This window comes from Phaenicophaeus curvirostris, chromosome Z, assembly GCF_032191515.1.
Source record: "Phaenicophaeus curvirostris isolate KB17595 chromosome Z, BPBGC_Pcur_1.0, whole genome shotgun sequence".
NCBI classification, from domain to species: Eukaryota; Metazoa; Chordata; class Aves; order Cuculiformes; family Cuculidae; genus Phaenicophaeus; species Phaenicophaeus curvirostris.
The window spans coordinates 5,712,734-5,731,009 of record NC_091431.1 but is presented as its reverse complement, the minus strand read 5'-3'; the positions used below and the strand labels follow the sequence as shown (position 1 = coordinate 5,731,009).

At 41.0% G+C, this 18,276-nt stretch overlaps 1 protein-coding gene across 2 annotated transcripts in view; it reads left to right on the top strand.

Annotated features, from left to right (window-relative positions):
• LOC138733261 (uncharacterized protein KIAA1958-like) overlaps positions 1-18,276 on the top strand; it is a 42,799-nt gene that overhangs the window by 8,723 nt on the left and 15,800 nt on the right. The window contains exon 2 of one of the 2 annotated variants that reach the window (XR_011339395.1): positions 14,523-16,080. Coding sequence is in view for 1 of the 2 variants with exons in the window: in XM_069880306.1 (XP_069736407.1) it covers positions 14,523-15,568 (1,046 nt within the window). In the remaining variant the exon portion in view is untranslated. Of the gene's footprint in view, positions 1-14,522; positions 17,209-18,276 lie in introns of those variants that run through there. The other variant, XM_069880306.1, reaches the window with a different exon arrangement.

Sequence of the window (18,276 nt, the reverse complement as noted above, 5' to 3'; positions counted from 1 at the left end):
GCATGCTGAAATCCATCTTTATAAAGTATACTTAAATGAAGCATAGGCCCATGCTGTTTGCAGAAAGTGTTGAATCAGACCCTTGAGAGAGAAACTGAACTGCCGACTTTGCCTAGCAAAACTTTCTTGGAGCACTCCATAGACTGTTCAGACAGAAAGCTGCTCTTGACATTGGTTGTTTCGACCAATTTGAATGTGACTACTTGTGTCTGTGGAGTGGGTAGGCAGAGCTGTATTTTCATTGCCCAAATGAGTCCACATTTTTCTGGTGCAAATCACTGCTGCCCTGCAAACAGGCAGGATGCTACTGATCACACAATGCTGTGTTAGAGGCAGCAGTTCCCAGGTCCTAGCTGCCACTGAATCCTGCCCCTGGTGGGAGCCAGGAACAGGGAGCTGCTGCTTCCTGCATGCATGTGGTTTAAAAATTGGTGCTGAAGTCCTTCCTGTGTTTGTCTCTGGCATCTGTGCTTACTTCGCTTCTTGCTGTGGGAAAGAAATGTGCTTTCTGGGCTTGCAAGGTCTATGTTCAGGTCTTCCAAAGACCAAGCATCCTATCAGAGAGGTGTCAATTGGACACCTTGAAAGATAAAAGCCAACCCAAAAAATGAGCAGCAAATTAAAGTGGAATATCTATCATGAAGCATTTTAAGTGTTTTTTAGTGAATATCTCCAAAATTTGTCAGAAGTTCTTTCTCTCTATAAAAAAAAGAAAACAAAGATTTATGGTGTTTCATTGTTTTCTTTTTTATTTGTTTGTTGGCAGCTGTACATGGGTCATTGAAATCCAGTGTAAAATCACGCTAACATTTTCCATAAATTAATTGCACTTTTTTCAGTAAGGCAGCTCTGGCATGTCTTCTGGCCTGCATGCAGGAATTGACATCTCACTACCCTTAAGTGTTACTATTTTTTGTCAGATGGCAATGAATGTAAACTTGCTGTTTGATGGATGTGTACATATCTGTATATGCAATGGGTCAAAAGTTCATTTAAAAATGAACGTAAAAAGAACTTAAGCTTCTTTATACCATCTATCTTTGCTTTGAAACTTGATTAGAAATATAGTAATGCTTGTCTCAGTATTTCTATGCAAACTTTGGAAAAGACTATTTATGTATAATTTGAGATATCATTAATACAAAGCCATGGAGAATTGAACTGAATAGTAAAGACTATGCAGCAAAATGCTGTTGTAGATCAGCATCCATTTTGTAGGCTCAGTCTGGTTCATACTGGTGGCATTTCCAGACTATGGAACAGCAGTGCTGACAGAGCACAAGACACAGCAGCAAGTCAGTATAACCAGTGTCTCTCATTGTAAGCATATTTGAAGATTCAGCACCAGGAGTTTCCAGCTCTTTCCTTTAATGAAAAGTGCTCCACACACCACGGAACTCTTGTTCCTCTTGGTATTTGCAGTAGTGTTGTCAGTTGCCTTAGGGACACTATGCTTTGCTTGTTTGATGTACAAAGCCAGCTGGTCACTTTTAGGCCAAGGTTCATGTTTAAGGGGGTTGAGTGTATCCCAGGTATTGGGTTTTTTTCCTTATTTTTTTGAATCTAAGTGCATGACCTTTTATCCTCCAAAGTAACTTGTGTTTTCAGGAAGGCACCTTCAATGAAATTGTCACAACCTCCAGATAAGGAAGAGCTGAGTCACTGAAGTATCAGAGGCCAAAGGCAAACCCTTTGGATCACAACAAAGGCACTTTCAGAGTATCTTGTAAAAGCAGCTTGGTTTACCACCTACTCAATCCTCTGTTACCCTTGTATTGCTTTTATGTGAACACTTTGATTAAGCAAATAAGCAACATTTTCCCCTGCAAGCTATATTATGAACCTGTGAAATACGTTTTCTGTGTATTGCGGTACCAGAGTTGTGTTCCCCTTAAGGAACAAATGGCAAACCTTTCTTAAATACATGATGCAATCTTTGCATGATAAAGCATGGACATAATCACTCCTGATAACTGAGCTCAATGCCTTGGTGACACATCCCTCCAAAGGGGAGCTAGAGGATTTCTAGGGAGCAGAAAACCCAGATAGGCTTTTTCCATTAGGCATTCTTTACAAGGTGTTGAAGAGAAAAGGTGGAGGCTGTGGCCTGTTCAAACAAATTTTAAGTTTCAGGCTGAGGCCCCAAACTTGCAGAAACTCCTGAATGATCTGAGAAAGTAGCTCGAGATTGTGGCTATAGATTGCAGCCTCTTTTGACTCCTGCCTATGTACTGGTTACCCAACTGCACTCTGTTTGTTTTTCCCTAAAACTTTATATGTCTTGAAGTAGTGTTTTTTGTAGTGAGTGCCCTGGACTGCAGGTGAAAGCTTTATGTTAAGTGCTTAATTATACATTAACTATATATCGAACATTTTGTATCCAGAGCACTTGCACTGGCTGCATCTTCTAACATGCACCTGTTGCTTTCATTAATTTTAATTAAACAGTAAGTGTACACACACTCAGAGAAATACTGTATGTGTTCATGTTGATTAAACTCAGAGTGTCAGTGGTCTATCTTTTCTTTACATTAACTAAATCTTCATAATGAAAACATCACTTAAATCCATACAACTAAGGGTTAATAATACTTAATCACTTGCTGGTTTGTCCTTGGGAAAAAAAAAGCGCTGGCCTTCTGTTTTGTTCAGAGAAGGGAAGACTTGATTCTGAGCTGTTCTGACCCAGGTCACATCACTTCAGTGCAAACACTGAATGTCCTGTATTACTGAATTATTTTAAGTAGGACATACGTGTACCCAAAGATCATGCCTGTGAGAGAGAAGGATGATTATCTCTCATCTTTGAGTAGCTTGCTTCAGTTTTTTGTTTACACTCAACCTCTATCTTAACTGGGTACCTGCCTAATCTCTGCTCTAGTACTTAAGCTGGTCAAGGGTAGGCATTTGAATGAGCCACAGAAGCATGGATATTTTTGTACAAGAAGAACTTAATTTTGTCTACAACATGGGGCATTCTACTGATTGTGGTGAGCTCTGTCCTTCAGTCAGGTGGTTATGGGGAATTTCTTCTGTCACTGACTCTTGAGAAATGAACTGCTGCCAGTTGTTTGGTACTTCCTCTCTCTTGCTGACTATACATGCAAGGACACAAATTACATTACAGTGTAGCATCCATGCTTGTATGCTGATATACACTTTACTTTTTGCTCACAGATTTAAATTTCTTTTCTCTCCCTTTAAAAAGAATTGTCTGTTTCGTCTCCATTGATTTCAGATAGACCTCAGAAAACTTAGTTTGACAAATAACTTGTCCCATGTACCATTCACTTGTACCGTTGTTAAATACATCAGACTGTTCATTGCGCTAGTGCATAATAAAATTGCCATATATATCTATATGTATTACATACATCCATAATTATATCCATTAAACTGTGTCCCATGTCACCTCTTCTGTGAATTAGTTGGTGTCGGTTTTGGTATGAACTCATTCAGAAGCAGGGGAACAGATTGTTCCTATCTGTTACAGAAGAACAAATTATTTTTATGGAAATAATAATACAATCCCAACAGGAAAATTTGACAACATAATTATAGCACAGAAATAATAGCAATACTCTGAGCAGCAAAGAGGTGTGTATGTCTGTGTATGCTCTGTGTGTGTGTACACACACAGCTAGAAAAAATTTTAACCTCAATTTATGTAAAGAGACTTTACTCAAGCAGAGCTGCAAAATGTGACTAAATGTCTCTTCAACTAAACTATGATTAAGTAAGTTTAAACTTGTGTCCAAGGACAGAAATAAACTAGTTGTGCCATGAACAACAAGCCGGTTCTTGAGGAGTGCACATTCCTTATCTCTTCATCGCTTCTCTTTGCAGAGTTTCCAACTGCTTCTATGTGTCTTGGGACTCCTAGTCCTGGCAAATGCCTGGACACGCAGTGGCTAGTCTGAAACAAAGTGTGCGTGCTTTGGCCATGCAGAGTGTGTGAGCAGCTGCCTAGCAGAGTATCTCATGCTTGAGATCTAAAGCCTTTTCCCAGGCTGGGATGTGTTCATGTCTCTGCCCTCTGCTCAGCTGTTGAATCTTCCCCAGACTTGTAGGACCTTTACAGCTTTGAACTTCTCCCTCTTCCTTATGTGGAGAGAGTTGTGTTTGCAAAGGTTAAAGTGAAGTTCAAAGTCATCATTTTTTCTGGAGTGTGAGGAGGAGAGGACTCTCAGTACAGGCTCAAATCAGAAAAACAGGCTAAAAAAAACCACCTGAGAAGCTGTTTCACTATAGGTGTTGCATTTCATCCTCTCTAGAGAATTGTATAAAGAGTTGGTCCTTAAATTCTGCTCTCTGACCTAGTGAAGACAAAGGGAATATGTTAGTTATAAGTGTGCACTGAAACTAGTTAGGCAAGGTTGTAAGAGTGAGCTCTTCATAGAGTTTGTGCCTTCCATAGCTTGCTTCACTCATTCTGGAGAATATACAGTGCAGAAAGGTAGAGGGAAATAGGTCTGGTTGGGCAAAATCACCCACAGAGAATTTCAGAAATACAACGACAAGCTCAGTAACAAGGCAGTTGGGAGTACTTTGCTAAAGATGAGGTATGAGAAATGTACCAAAATGCAGTTCTTTGGGGTGCATGTGCTGCAGTGCTTGCTATCAGAAGTCAATGGCATGAGTTCCTGACACATGGTTCCGATTACATCTGCAATAGATAGTTCAACCAGAACAGAAAAGGGTACCTTTTGATTCACTACCAATGGCACTCTAATAAAATAGAGGGAGAAATGTCTGCAGTCTCTAAAAAGTAATGTATCAACTAAGCTCTGTCAGCCTGTGCAAAGAGCTCCACAGCATGATTTATTATGTTAATTACAATCATGTGGGCCCCATGCTCTTTAAGTCTGAAACTGTTCACATTCTCAGCTTGATTTAAGAATATGCTTTGGCCAAGACTTAAAGTGCAGCTTGTTATAATTAATGTAATAAAATATTTATTACATACTCCTTTTCTTTGTTTCACTGCTTGTTGCTCAAGTTAGACTGCCTTATTCTGAAACAGAGACGTAAATTAGATTTCAGATGATGAGGATTCTCATCTGTTTTTAATCCTTCACTTCAGTGTTGTTCTTTTTTTCATATCCCTTTGTTCTCTCCCTTCTCTCCCCCTTGTCGTTATTTCCCTCCCATATTTCCTAACTCTGCTTCTCAGCTGCTGTCTGCAGTGAATCAAAAGCAGGCAAACTTCATAGCCCTGGCTTATCCCTTTGAGACTTCCTTTGGTGCATTCTCAACTGTGCTTATTAAAGTTAGCTCTTAAATGCAATGACATTAGAACTGGTGTTGGGCCGTAGCTGAGAACACACTAAGCCTCTGGTAATGTGGGGTGGCACGTAAAGAGAAGACTAGGCTGTAAGGGGATACATGTTTACATCCTGTTTCTCGTTCTTCTTCCGCAGGGCTTGCAGCTGCAGAAAGGCACAAAATTCCACTTCACCAAATTTTCCAAAATGCTGTATAAATGTGTACCTGCGATATTGTGCAAACCAGCCTGCTAGTCAAATTGCTGGCTGAACAATTGGTGCTTGTGACATCTGTTTACACATGTAAATCTGGCTTTCTGTGTATGAGCATGTGAAAGTGGAAACCTTATGGAAAAAGTAGCTTCTTGGTTTTCTTATATAAGAAACAGGGTTTTGCTGTGAGAATTTGTATTTGTTCCCTAATGATTTGATTAATTTTTAAATGATAGTTTATTTCAACAAAAGAGAGGTTTCTCAGATCTTAAGAGTTTTTTGTCTCCCCATTTTGTTTTTGTTCTTCTTGTTTTTCTCTTAATAACTTTTGAGTTGAGTCATCTTTTACATCTAAATGCTATGCAGTTGGGCCTCTCTTCCACCTCCTAAACATATAATGGCTTAGTCCAGTTGATTTCTACATTTCTACTGAAGCATATGATTAAATACAGAGATGCCAGTCCAGAATGCACTTAAAATACACTGTGCTGAATTGGAAACTTGCTTGGGAGAAAAGCAGACATTCTGCTGAGGATGTGTGTGCAACACTTTCTGGAATGGTGCCAAGTGAGCCAAGTCTTCTTGGAAAATGAGTGCACTGCTTCCACTGTGCATCATCCAGTTTCCAGTTCTCAGGGTAGGTTAGACAATCACTGACATACTCCTTTAATTCTCTTCTGCCACAGATCACAAAGTAAATAACCTGCTTTCAAAGGGCAACATTGTGTTGCTAAAAAGTCCTGGATAAAAAAGCATTCTGTTTTTCAGAGTTAACTATTTAACCTGAAGGGAATCAGTGGCAAAAAATGTCTGATCTTTAACCTTAAACTGAAATCAGTCCTTTGCATTTTCTAAGTGTAGTTAGCTATAAGTTGTTTGGAAATTATTAGATTATATGGTGGAATATAAAGATGCATGCTCAACATAAAGTTGTTATTTTATGCATTGTGGGCAGTGTTTTGCCTCTCATTGACTTCAGCAGCACTACTGTTTCCCCAGTATACCTGCTTTTTTAAACCCAATCTCTGAAAGCGGAACAATTATTTGTTAGAAGTGAACACAGCTGAAGAAAATTTAGTCAGTTAATTAGAAAGAAAAGGGGTTTCACATTTTTTATAAATTTCCTAATGTTTTAAGTCTGCAGTATAGAAAACTCCAAGCATGTCTTTCATATCCTCCACTTCTGTGAGCAGAGTTGGGCCCCTGGACCCCTATCAATTATGTAAGAGTGCAAAGAAGTTGCTTTTATAAATCTCCTGGAGAGGTAATAGCTAGCAAGGAATTAAGTGGGGGGATGAGGCAGGGCAGGTGGACCTGGAGCTGATTCCAGGCTTGGTGACTGGCCTGGGACAGGGCATCTAGAATGACAGATTACAGTCCAGCTGTGAGCCACGTACATTTTGCCTGGACATCACCTGTGTACCAGATCTATGATTTCTCCAGTGCTCTTGCAAAATATCTTCTGCTTTCGCTGTTCTCCCAACTTTACCCCTGGGAGCAGTTGTAGCATCCTGCTGTGAAGTGCTGCAGTGTTGGGCAAGCCTGGGAGAGCTGCAGTTGGTATATTTGTTCCTGCCAGGTGGAGGTGGGATCTGAATAAACATGAACCAAGTAACTCCACTGTTGGATTGCTGAGGAAATGCATCCCATTTTGCTTTGCAGCAATTCCCACCAGTGCATCACAAAACAGCTTCAAAAGATGATAGGAGAGTGTGCAGTCTCATACTCCAGAAGTACCACTGTAAGTGTTTAGTGGAGGAAGTGAAATATGGGATAAAACTCACATGCAAGACTTCTCTTTTCCACTAGCTCTGACAAAACCAAAGTCGGACAACTAGATGGAGGTCAGAATCTGAACAAATTAAAACATCTTTTATTCAGAAAATGCCCATTTAGAACCTTTGTGTTGAAATAGCTCAGATGTACAGACAGGTGGAGAAGGAAGGGAACCTTGTACAAATTAAAGTCCCCAGAGTGCTGCAGTTTTGCACCATTCATTAGTAATTGCTAATATCCACTACATAAAAGGTTGATCCAGTCAGTCATGGGAGAACACAAATTCTTAATCCCTTGTCATGGCTACACATTTTCAGATCATGCAGTAGTCCCATTAATATCATTGTGAATTTTATTATTGACTTTGCCAGCAGCCAGATTGTGCCTTGTATCTTCGTTGTGCTGAGAAAATAGTGAAAGTGAACACAAACTGGAAGGCAGCTCTAGTGTCTGAGCAAGCATCTGCTTATCACTGTTCTGTACCTTGCGAAAAGTGTGCAGATGATTAAAGTTTATTTTAGTGACTTTTATGTCATGGATTTACCAATGTATAAATATTCCCGTGTTCATTTCCTTGGAATCTGTCTCCTTTTCTCTTCGGCAGAATCTAAAGCTTTTTAAAATTTAGAATAATTAAATATTTCACTGGCAGCTTTGTTGCAGGAGGTTAACTGAATGGAAGTGTAATTTTTTTTGCCAGAAAAAAATAACATATTTCATAGAGGGATTTTAATTATTAAATTTCCATAATACTACAGATTTCACATGCTAGTGAAAGCCATTTCCAAAAATGTTAAGCTACATAAAGTTTAACTTCATGTAGTAGAAGTAGGGAACTGTAATTGTTAAACAGAATTTCATAGCAACGAAACAGAATTTCATAGTCAGGTTCATAGGACAGAAATTAAAGAAAAAGTGCAGGAGCACTGTATTCTACTTAAGTAATCTGGAACTAACAAGTTAATCCTTTGATCCTGCGTATCACAGAAGCTGTTAGATGTCAAAACCTGATGAAAGTCTCCAGATAGTCACAGGGATTTTGCTCCTTTTAAACTGGTAAGCTTAGTAAGCCTAAGCTTAGTAAGTATGATTTTTATAGCCCAGGACGCACACTTTATTTGGCCTTACAACTTCCTAAAACGTGGTGATTATTGGATATGAAAAAATGGCATAAACATATGCATTTTTTACTTAAGCCTTTGGCAGCTGTTTTTCACTGTATCCTAGGAATAACCGAGTAAAAGCCATTCTCCAAGCGTTTAGCACTCCCTGTCTCTTAATCTCCCTGTGTTTCTGTGAATGCTTAGAGGCCTTTCTGCCAGGGAGATCTCCTGCTGTTACCCTCACCATCACTTTTTTTGCAGCAAGAGGGGAGAATGGCTTTCACTTGGTTATTCCAAGGATACAGTGAAAAACATCTGTCATCTTTCTAAGTTTTGCATGGTGTAATTACCACCAAATAAAAACCACCTTACTTATAATGTCTTTCTTACTAGACCTCACTGTCTACTATAACCAAAGTTTAAGACTGTTTGCAATAATAGCTCAGGATCATGATTCACACTGGTGTTACAAATGCTTTCTGAATACTAACTATCTGCATATGTCTGATGTAAAAGCAAATTCCTTTCCCTCCACCATATACAATTACAGAGGTTATGTCCTTTCCAGGAAGTCTTAGTGTGTGCATGTGTGCGTGCTGAAATAAAAACAACCCTGAGTTTGATAACTCTGCTGATAACGTTAAATATTGGCTGCGTCAAGGTCAGATAATGAAAAGATCAGAAGACAGCTGTTGTTCAGAGGGAAGAACCATCTCATGGTTGGAGGCTAGCCTGGGACAGAGCTCCCACTAAGTTGTCTGTTTAACCTCTGCCAGGTCACTTTATCTCTTTGGCTACATTTGAAATGGGACATCTAAACTACTTGGCACTTTTTCAGTCTCTTAGCTGGGAATTTACCCTGAATCCTGCAGTAGGGTGGGTTTTACTAGCTTTTTCTACCATGTTCTGATTTTATGGGAAATGAAACTCCAGTGTGGGATCAGATAGGGCAGAAGAGCTCCAACAAGGTCCTTTGTGCAGTAATACAGCTGGGGGAGCAGGACCTCAGGAGGTGCATCTCCAAGTCAATTTATTTTTTATGTTTCTGCTCCTAGCCTGTAAAACAGGGTTACTAGCACTAACAATGCCAAAGGCTGCATTATGTCAAGGAAAAGGCATTAAGGATAGCTTGGCTTGGTAGAACAATGATGAAATAATTTTTGGTTGGTTGGTTCAGAGTTCAGGCCATTCTACTAGCCAAGACAAATTAGACCAAAACATGAGAGTGTCTGTCTTCCTAGAACCTAAAAATGGACAACAATAAAAACTATAAGAGAAGTGCAAGCATATATGACACCTTCCCACTCTCCTCTAGCAATTTGCAGCTCAGGACCTTCCTGGTACAGAGGTGTTCTTTTGTATTGAGGAACACTTCGTGATGTTTTTTCTATGCTTTTACCGAGTTTTAGAACACATGCGCCCTGATGCTGCGAGCAATGGAGGCCCAAGAGTAAACAAGTTTATACTTGCAGTAGTCAAGGACCTAATGCAGATCTCCACTTATGTTTTCAATATTTTCTAGCAGCATCACAGAAAATAATAATAGTAATAGTAATAACAATAATAATAATAACACAAGAAAAATAAGAAGAGAGGAGGAGGAGGAGGAAAAGAAGAAGGAGAAGGAGTAAGCTCTGGGCAAAAGAGCTTTTGGTCTTTATTCAGCAAGATATAGCATAATGAGACCAAGCAAGTATCTGGGAACTGTGACATCAGGAACACTTTTGTCTCAGGGCAAGAACATTCATTTTCAATACCCAGACCCAGCAATGAGTTCTTGCATCTCAACAGTCTCCCAGCTTGTCAGGTCCTTACCATAATATACACATATTCAAAAATTCACTGTGATGGTAGCTGAGATGTCTTTTAGTCTTGATTTCTTAATGACCAAATTGCTTTGATGTAGCCTTTCTTTATCTGTCAGCCTCAGTGTATTTATAAGGAGCAAAATGTCATTACATGAGGCTGATCTTGTCTGATAAGGTTACAAGGCCATGTGGCTAGAGCAGAAGCAATCAATGCCAAATATCCAGATTATGGTAGGGTCTTTGATGCTGTTTCTGCTTATCCCTGTAGGCAAAGTAGAGGTGTGTAGAATAGACGGGTTTGTTGTAAGTATTTCACAATGGCCATTTGCAGATTGCACGTGGAGAATATTTTTTGTAGTCTCCTTCTGTCAAAGGCTGGATGGAAAGGATGCTATGTGAATCCTGTCTTGCGCACTGTTTCATTAATTGTCCAAATGGTGTAAATGTACTGGGTCTGGCTGGCTGGAGTTAACTTATTTCATAGTTGCCCATACCTTGCTGTGTTTTGGATTTGTGACTAAAACAGTGTTAATGACACACCAGTGTTTTCATCTGTTGATGAGCCAGACTTGCACAGTGTGAGGGCTTTCTTTTTTTCCCACTCTGTTCTGCCAGCAGCTAGGCTTAGGATGGTGTGGTGGGTTGACCTTGGCTGGATGGCAGGTGCCCACCAAATCACTCTATCACTCCTCTCCTTAGCAGGACAAGGTGGAGAGAAAATTAGATGGAAAAAAACCTGTAGATCAAGATGAATGCATTTTAATAAAGCAAAAACAAAGGCTGTGCATGAAAGAAAAGGAAAAAAAAAGATTCATTCTCTTAATTTCTATCAGCAGGCGATGTCCAGCCACTTTCCGGGAAGTAGAGCTTTGGTACACATGCCCGTTGCTCTGGTGAACATAATGAATGTTCAACTTCCTTTCTCTTAGTTTTTATTGCTGAGCAAATATCATATGGTATGGAATATCACTTTGGTCAGTTTGGGTCAGTTTGTCCTGGTTGTGTCCCTTCACAAGACTTTGACCATCCCCAGCCTACTGGTGAGGGGGTGTGATGGAGGGCCAGGCTTTGCTGTTTGAGCGCTGCTCAGCGTTAGCCAGAACACTGGTGTGAAATGAACACCTTCTCTAGCTACCGGTACAAAACACAGCACTATGAGGGCAGCTTTGGGGAAAATTAAATTCATTTTAGCCTGACCCACTACAGGTAGACAAGAGGTTGGGAGAGAACACAACAGGGACAGCTGACCCAAACTAACGAAGGGGGTAATTCCTGCCCTGTGACATCATGCTCAGGAAAACAAACTGAAGGGAAGGGTTTTGGGGGGAGGTAGGCATTGTTCAGAGACTGACTGGGCAGTGGTCTGCTTGTGGGAGGTGGTGAGTGATTGACTTCGCATCACTTGTTGGTTGGGTTTCTTTCCCCTCTTTCCCTCAGTGATTTAACAGTCTTTGTCTTGACTTACAGTTTTTTTCATTTTTGCACTTTCTGTTCTCTTCCCTGTCCCTCTGGGATGGAGAGTGAGAAAGTGGCTGTGAGGCACTTAGTTGCTGGCCAGGGTCAACGTCCACACTAGTAGAGAATAAGATCTTGGAATTAGCAGAAAACACGAAGTTATGAATATTAGAAGCTTGCCCATATACAATTTATGTCTCAGTGGTACCTGGAGATGGATTATATGATTTCTTTGAGCACTATGCAATCTCCTTGGTTAAATGAGGAAGTAAGACATTAGTGACATGAAGAATTATTTATCCTTCCTCAGCTATCCTAGGCTGTAAAGAGCTATCTTAGTTAAGTTAGGCTTAGCTGTATTATCTGCTTTTTGCTGTGGAAGAAGACCATGTGCAGATGATGACAGTGGCTCAGCTGACATCCAATGACTTTGGCTGTCACACGCTCTGTCCGTAGGGTCTCTGCATCCCTGCATTTGTCCCTTGCTGTGAGATATCCTTGATACTTGAGCAGTTTCATAGAAAGAGAATAATCAACTCCACTGCAGGCTGGATTCACAGTCAAAATTGATGTAGCTCTCCACATGTGGTTGCAGGAGAAGCTGACCCATTGTCTTTAATATTTCCCACCTGCCTTGTGGAGTAACATACCAGAGCACTTCAGGAATGCAGTGTTTCTGGGATACTGTTTTGCTCATGCAGCTTCAGGGGATCTTTAGTTCAGCATGGGTTTTATAAATGTTAGCTGCAGATATGGCAATTTCCTTTGCAGATTAAGAAACGATGCTGTAACGTAAATGAGTGACTGGGTGTCACTGCTGTGTTGTGACAGGCTGTCCTCGAAGAAGTACTGATTGATAACATGTATAAAACCCAGCCATTATATGTGCTGTTTATATTGAAACAATACTTAAAATGTGGGCTGTCAGTCAAAGCACTGATGACTTATCCAGTGCTATAATAAGTGGTGGTATGTACAGTGAGCAAGCTACCAGAGTAAATGTTTCAGAGCTTCAAGCAGTCTTATCTATTTATTTCCAGCCTGCATCTACCCATAACAAAAGGGTCTGTCCCATACATTGTCTAAAGCATGAGACTTCACTGTGGGCTGCTAGGAGGTCTTTGATGTCAATATTAAACCAAGTCTCTGAACACAGGCTAGGGGCCTCTTCTTTTCCCTCTTGAGCACAGTTACAGCAAACCACAGTGCTCTGTGGCAGCATTTTTCATGGTTCTAAAAGCCTCCAAAGGCGTCAACTGCGAACCCTTGCATAGACGCTTTGCAGAGGGTTTGAGGACTCTCGGTAGGTTTCCCTGAATGCTGTGGATGCAGCAGATGCTTTGCAGTGAAGACACTTGCCCTAGGGCAGATGGCTCTCCATGACTCTGACTGCAGCTGTGGTATGGAGGTGATGTGATGAACTCCCTTCAGAATCGTTGTGTACATGGGTGAAGGGGAAACTGCCCAGCTGTGCACCAGTGTTTTGGCACTACATGAAACATTGCAGGTGGGCTAGGGAAGGAGATAGGGCCACCTTACTTTCCCTGCTATCCCACCTGTTAACAGCCTTGCAGGGCAAGCGTGAGCGTGAGGAGAAAGTGTCTGAGCGCTGCTGTAAAGCATGGGTGTGCTACGTGGCCTGCCATGAGCTTGGCCTGAATGATAAAGGGACAGTGGGAACTTCACCTGGTCTCATACTACTTTGTGGTGCGTGTGTTGGGTGGGAAACACCTAGCAAGTGTAACTATGGCACTGCTGAAACAACACCAAAATGTATGGGATTTGCAATGAAATAGACCAAAAAAATCTTAGCTTTGATTTTTTCCTTCTTTGCATTTGTAGTTCATTTTCTAAAACCATTAAGGTTTGTCACATTCATAGGGAGAGTTCCTCCTATGTGCTTGTAAGTTGCTTCCTTGTACAGATGGATAGTTTGCATATACCAAGAAAACAGTCTGTAGGTAAGCACATTGCTTGCTTGTTAAAAGCTTTTCCTTTTCATGTCTATTTTATGATCAGCTCAAAAATGAGCTGTAGTGGTACCACCATCATAGTGGTAGCATCTGAATATTGCTGAGATATGTCACTGATTGTAAGGACCTTGGAGTGTAGCTTTAAAGAGCAATATAAGGTTGTTTCCAGAATTAGATTTTTCTGCAAAATGAAAAGAAATGTTTGTAATTGTACATCCATGTTAAGGTACAGCTTGATTATGTAGAAAGACAGTATAATCATGTTTTTCTTCCATATCTTCCGATGTAAACGTATTAACTATTTCTTTTATTCTTGCACATTTGCAAATTACATATTGCTCTGTAGGTTTTTTACCTGCCAACTCCTTTATTAAGATATGCTGCATTATTTTGTACTGTATGTTTATGTCTATATTTATTTAGGTCTTTAAAAATGTGCCTGATTAAAGATAATTTTTACTGTCGTAAGTATAATACTCTAGTTATTTTTTGTAGAAAAAAAATGGAACCTGTGCAACCTCTGGTTTCACAGATGAAGCAATTCAGAATGGGCTTATTAATCAGAGTGGGCCTTGCACACAACATTGGGATCCACAGAAAAACCTTCTACCTTGCATTTGTTCTAAAAAGCAGATTGCTTCTAATCTCACTCTTTTCCACAAATCTCCATGCACAAAACTGTGCCCCAGTGTCATGAGCTTGCTTTGGTTTTGTGCCATACTCTAGTACATCATTTGTGAAACTTAAGTTTGACATGGCTTTTCGGTCATGTGACAGGTATGTAACAATGTTTTCCACTGCTATTTGTGAGATTGATTTTAGGTTTTTTTCTTTTTTTCCCTTCTTAAGGAAATTTATTTGGGGGAGAAGTGCATTGCACAAACTCACTGGTTCTGCTTTCTTTTGTCTTTCCCCTTCTCCCTCTTCCAGACCAGGATGAGAGAGCGGCAGAGCTCAGTAGGGAGCAGAATGAGAAGACCATTCGCAGCACACAGACAGCACTCCGCAATTTCCGAGAGTTCCTCATCTCCAAGTACCCCTCTGAGACCCGGGAGATCTATGTCATCCCCTGTAAAGAGCTTGATGCCTACCTCGCTTCCTTCTTTGTGGATGCCAGGCAAAAGGATGGGTCTGAATACGAGCCAAACAGTCTGGCCAACTATCAGTGTGGGCTAGAGCGGTATCTGAAAGAGCACAGGTATGGATACAGTATTACAAGGGATAAGGAGTTCAAGAGGTCCCAGGAAGCTCTAAAGCAAAAGCAGATAGAGCTGAGGTGTAAAGGTAAAGGAAACAAGCCACACAAATCCATGAAGCTCACCTTTGCTGATGAGCTTATCCTGCGTAAAAGAGGCTTGTTGAGCCGGTACAACCCTGAAGGGCTGCTAAACCTTGTCTGGCTAAACAACACTAAGGCATTTGGACACTGCACAGGTTTCCATGGGTCCACCCTCAAGTGGGGAGATATCCGGCTGCGGGTGACAGAGACTGGGTTGGAGTACCTGGAGTGGATGGGGCCAGACAACGGAGATGTCAATGCCAAGAGCAAGAGAGGCGGGACGGACTCCCGGGTGTATGCCACCCAGCACTCCCCACAGACCTGTCCCGTGCAAGACTACAAGGAGTATGCACAGAGGCGGCCTCCAGCCATGCGCTACGAGGACGCACCTTTCTACCTGTCCATCAAACCTGTTGTCAACTTGGCTGCACTTCACTGGTACAATTGCCAAGCCCTGGGGAAAAACAAGCTTGCCAAGATGGTAAAGACAATGTGCGAGAAAGGCAACATCCCTGGCAGGAAGACCAACTTCAGCGTCTACCAGAGCTGTAGCACCCTCTCAGAAGCGCAGAGCAACCAACTGGTGCTGATCTGCAATAACCTAAGCCAGCAGGCTGCCCAGTCCATGGCAAGCCACTCCAATACTGGCAACTTCATTGTGTCAGCATCCTATGACTCTTCTTCTGACACAGCTTGAAAGAGGAATATCGCCTAAACATTTTCTTCTTTTCATTTCAAACGTTGAATTTGTGCCCAATAATACACATCAACTGTGATTGTACACTATTCCCCCATAGCCCTCTCTCCAGTGCTAATTCACTTTATAAAAATATATAAATATATAATATATTTTTCTTTTTATGAATAAGTCAATAGAAATAGTTTAGTATCACTAACATAGTATTTATAGCGTTAATACAAAAAATGAAAGGTACTTATGGGTTATAATATAAATGCAGATTTTAAAAGGACAAAAATGGTTCTCAGGCAACACAAGACAGACTGGAAATACCATTTTTAACATGCACACATCAGTGAGTGTAAATCCCCAGGAAGGCTTACGTAGCAATTCTATTTTAAAGCATTTTTCAACTTCTTATTTTAACATGACCTCCCAGCATGGAGGAGACAAACTTATCGCTGGCTGCTGCTTCTTACCTACTGGCCTATTCTTGATCAGCAAGACCAGGAAATAAGAAATACATCAATGTAAGTTCATGAAACCACTTAAAACAGGTTTTGTTTGATTTTGGTTTGCTTCCTAAGGCTTACTTATGCCAGATGGGAAAGAAGTCCTAGAGTCAGCTAAAGGTTATTTTTAACTTTTTCTTTTTTTTGGTTGATTTTCTGTGATCAAAATGTTGCTGGTCTTTAGACTAAAACATATTTCAACAATATGCAAAGCTATAATGGGAAAACCACTGTCATACACATCATTTTAACTGTTTAACTGGTTGTTATTATCTTGTCACTGTGTATACTTAATATAAAATCTACTGATTAGAGCCATTCTGTCAGTACTCTGGGGAATGCAACAGTACAGAAAAATCCACAATCTTATTCCAAACATAAAAATTGCATCAAATACATCTTAAGCCATAATTTGAAATCCACAAAAAAGGAGCATAAGGACTGTAACAATATTTACAGAAAATGAAAAAGCTGTGCAGTTTTAAGTACTGGAAAGCAAATATAAATCAGCTAGACATAATCTAATTCTGTTGCAGACACTGGAAAACGTGCATGTGAATCTGAAGGCACAATTGGTCCTTAAAGCCTTGAAATAATGAGTGCTACTATTTCAGTATTTGACTTTGCAACTTAATTGTTCTTCTTCTCTAAGTATGTGGGGAAAAACACTAACAAATTCAGTATTTCAGTGAATGATTATAATTCTTGACCTTTAAAATTACATACAGTACTTCTTAAGTAACTCAGTTTATTTTGTGTTTCTCTAGGGTGTCCTAGGGCCATGACGAGTCTGATGAGGTGATCTTAACGCCCAGTGAAGTCAATGAAAGAGTCAACTTCAGCTGACTTCCCATGGGTGTTGGATCAAACTATTGCTGATGGATTTGGGGGTTTTTTTTGTTGTATTTCTTTATGCTTTTTTGTCTTTATTCCTTCACATTCCTTCACATCCTTCGTATTCTTTAGATCTGCAACTGTGCAGTGACTTTAATCATCACTAATTCCAAAGAAAGGATAAAACAAAGGTAGCGGACAGAAATAAAAATAACCTGCCTGGCACCATTTAAAACCCGTTTTCTGTGTTGCTAGGATGAAATATTCCTGTGTGTGAGGGAGGTGGCAGAATGCCTGCAGCTCACTTCAGCCTTATTGAAGGTCTGTGTTGGGGATGGGCTTGGTAGCAGATGTGCTGTCAGAAGGTCTAAGAGCAGAGATCTGCACTGTTACAAACATCTGTCCTCCTATGAAGCTTCCTGCAGATGATGCAGCCTGGCTCTGATCTCTTTGCTCTCCGCATGTAGGAATGATGGTACAAGGTCTGGGTTTCCTGTGTGCTGGCTGTCCTGGGGTCTTTTATGCTGTGGCAGTGTAACAACCAGATCTGGAGCCTCTGAGTTACTGGCCAGTGTCTTTCAGGGCTGTAGAGTAGTCAGTGTCTTGGTGGGCACAGTCGTTCATACTGCAGAGTATTTTGGGGCTAGAAACCAGATCATGACAGTACTGAAATCAGTGTCTGTGACTTTTGGTGCCATGGCAGATCTGACTTGTCAGTGAAGGAGAGGGAAGCACCAAAAGTCTTGGGATGCAGGTAGCAAGACAGCTGCCCAGCTTCCAGAAGAGGCCAGCCGTCTGATTGCTGTTAGCACAGCCTTGCCTTTTCATAGTAATGCTTTTAATGTGATACAGTTGAAAACAGTTTTGCAAAGCCAGTGCTTCTCTCTGTGGGATTTCTTTGCTGTTTCCCACTGATGACTCACGCAGCTGCCCTTAGTATTTGCTAGACTGCAAGGGGTCCTATGCCAAGATGTTCCCTAGGGGTGCCAGATGAGAGCTTAACTGTGGAGCCAACCTCTAGCAAAGTCTTTTGTCTCTGTTTCTCCCCTATTGACGCTCATCTCAGCACTTCCCACTGGCCCGTATTGCAGGATCTGACTTGCTTCCCCACCTTGCCCCTCCTGCACCAAAACACAAGGCTGGGTGTCAGCTGGCTTTTGTGGGGCAGCACATCTCCACTTTCCACCTCTTCTCTCCTACCGAATCACATTTCTTTGCTGGGAAGACCTGCCTTCAGCTTATAAGGAAAAGAAGCCACCTCATGTTGTGGCTGTCTTGTGTCTCGCTTCAAGCCCCACAAGGCAGGAAACCAGACCTCATAACCAAATTGCTTCACGCTGTTATCAAGCTCAGAGCCTGGCAATGATTCACATCTTCCAC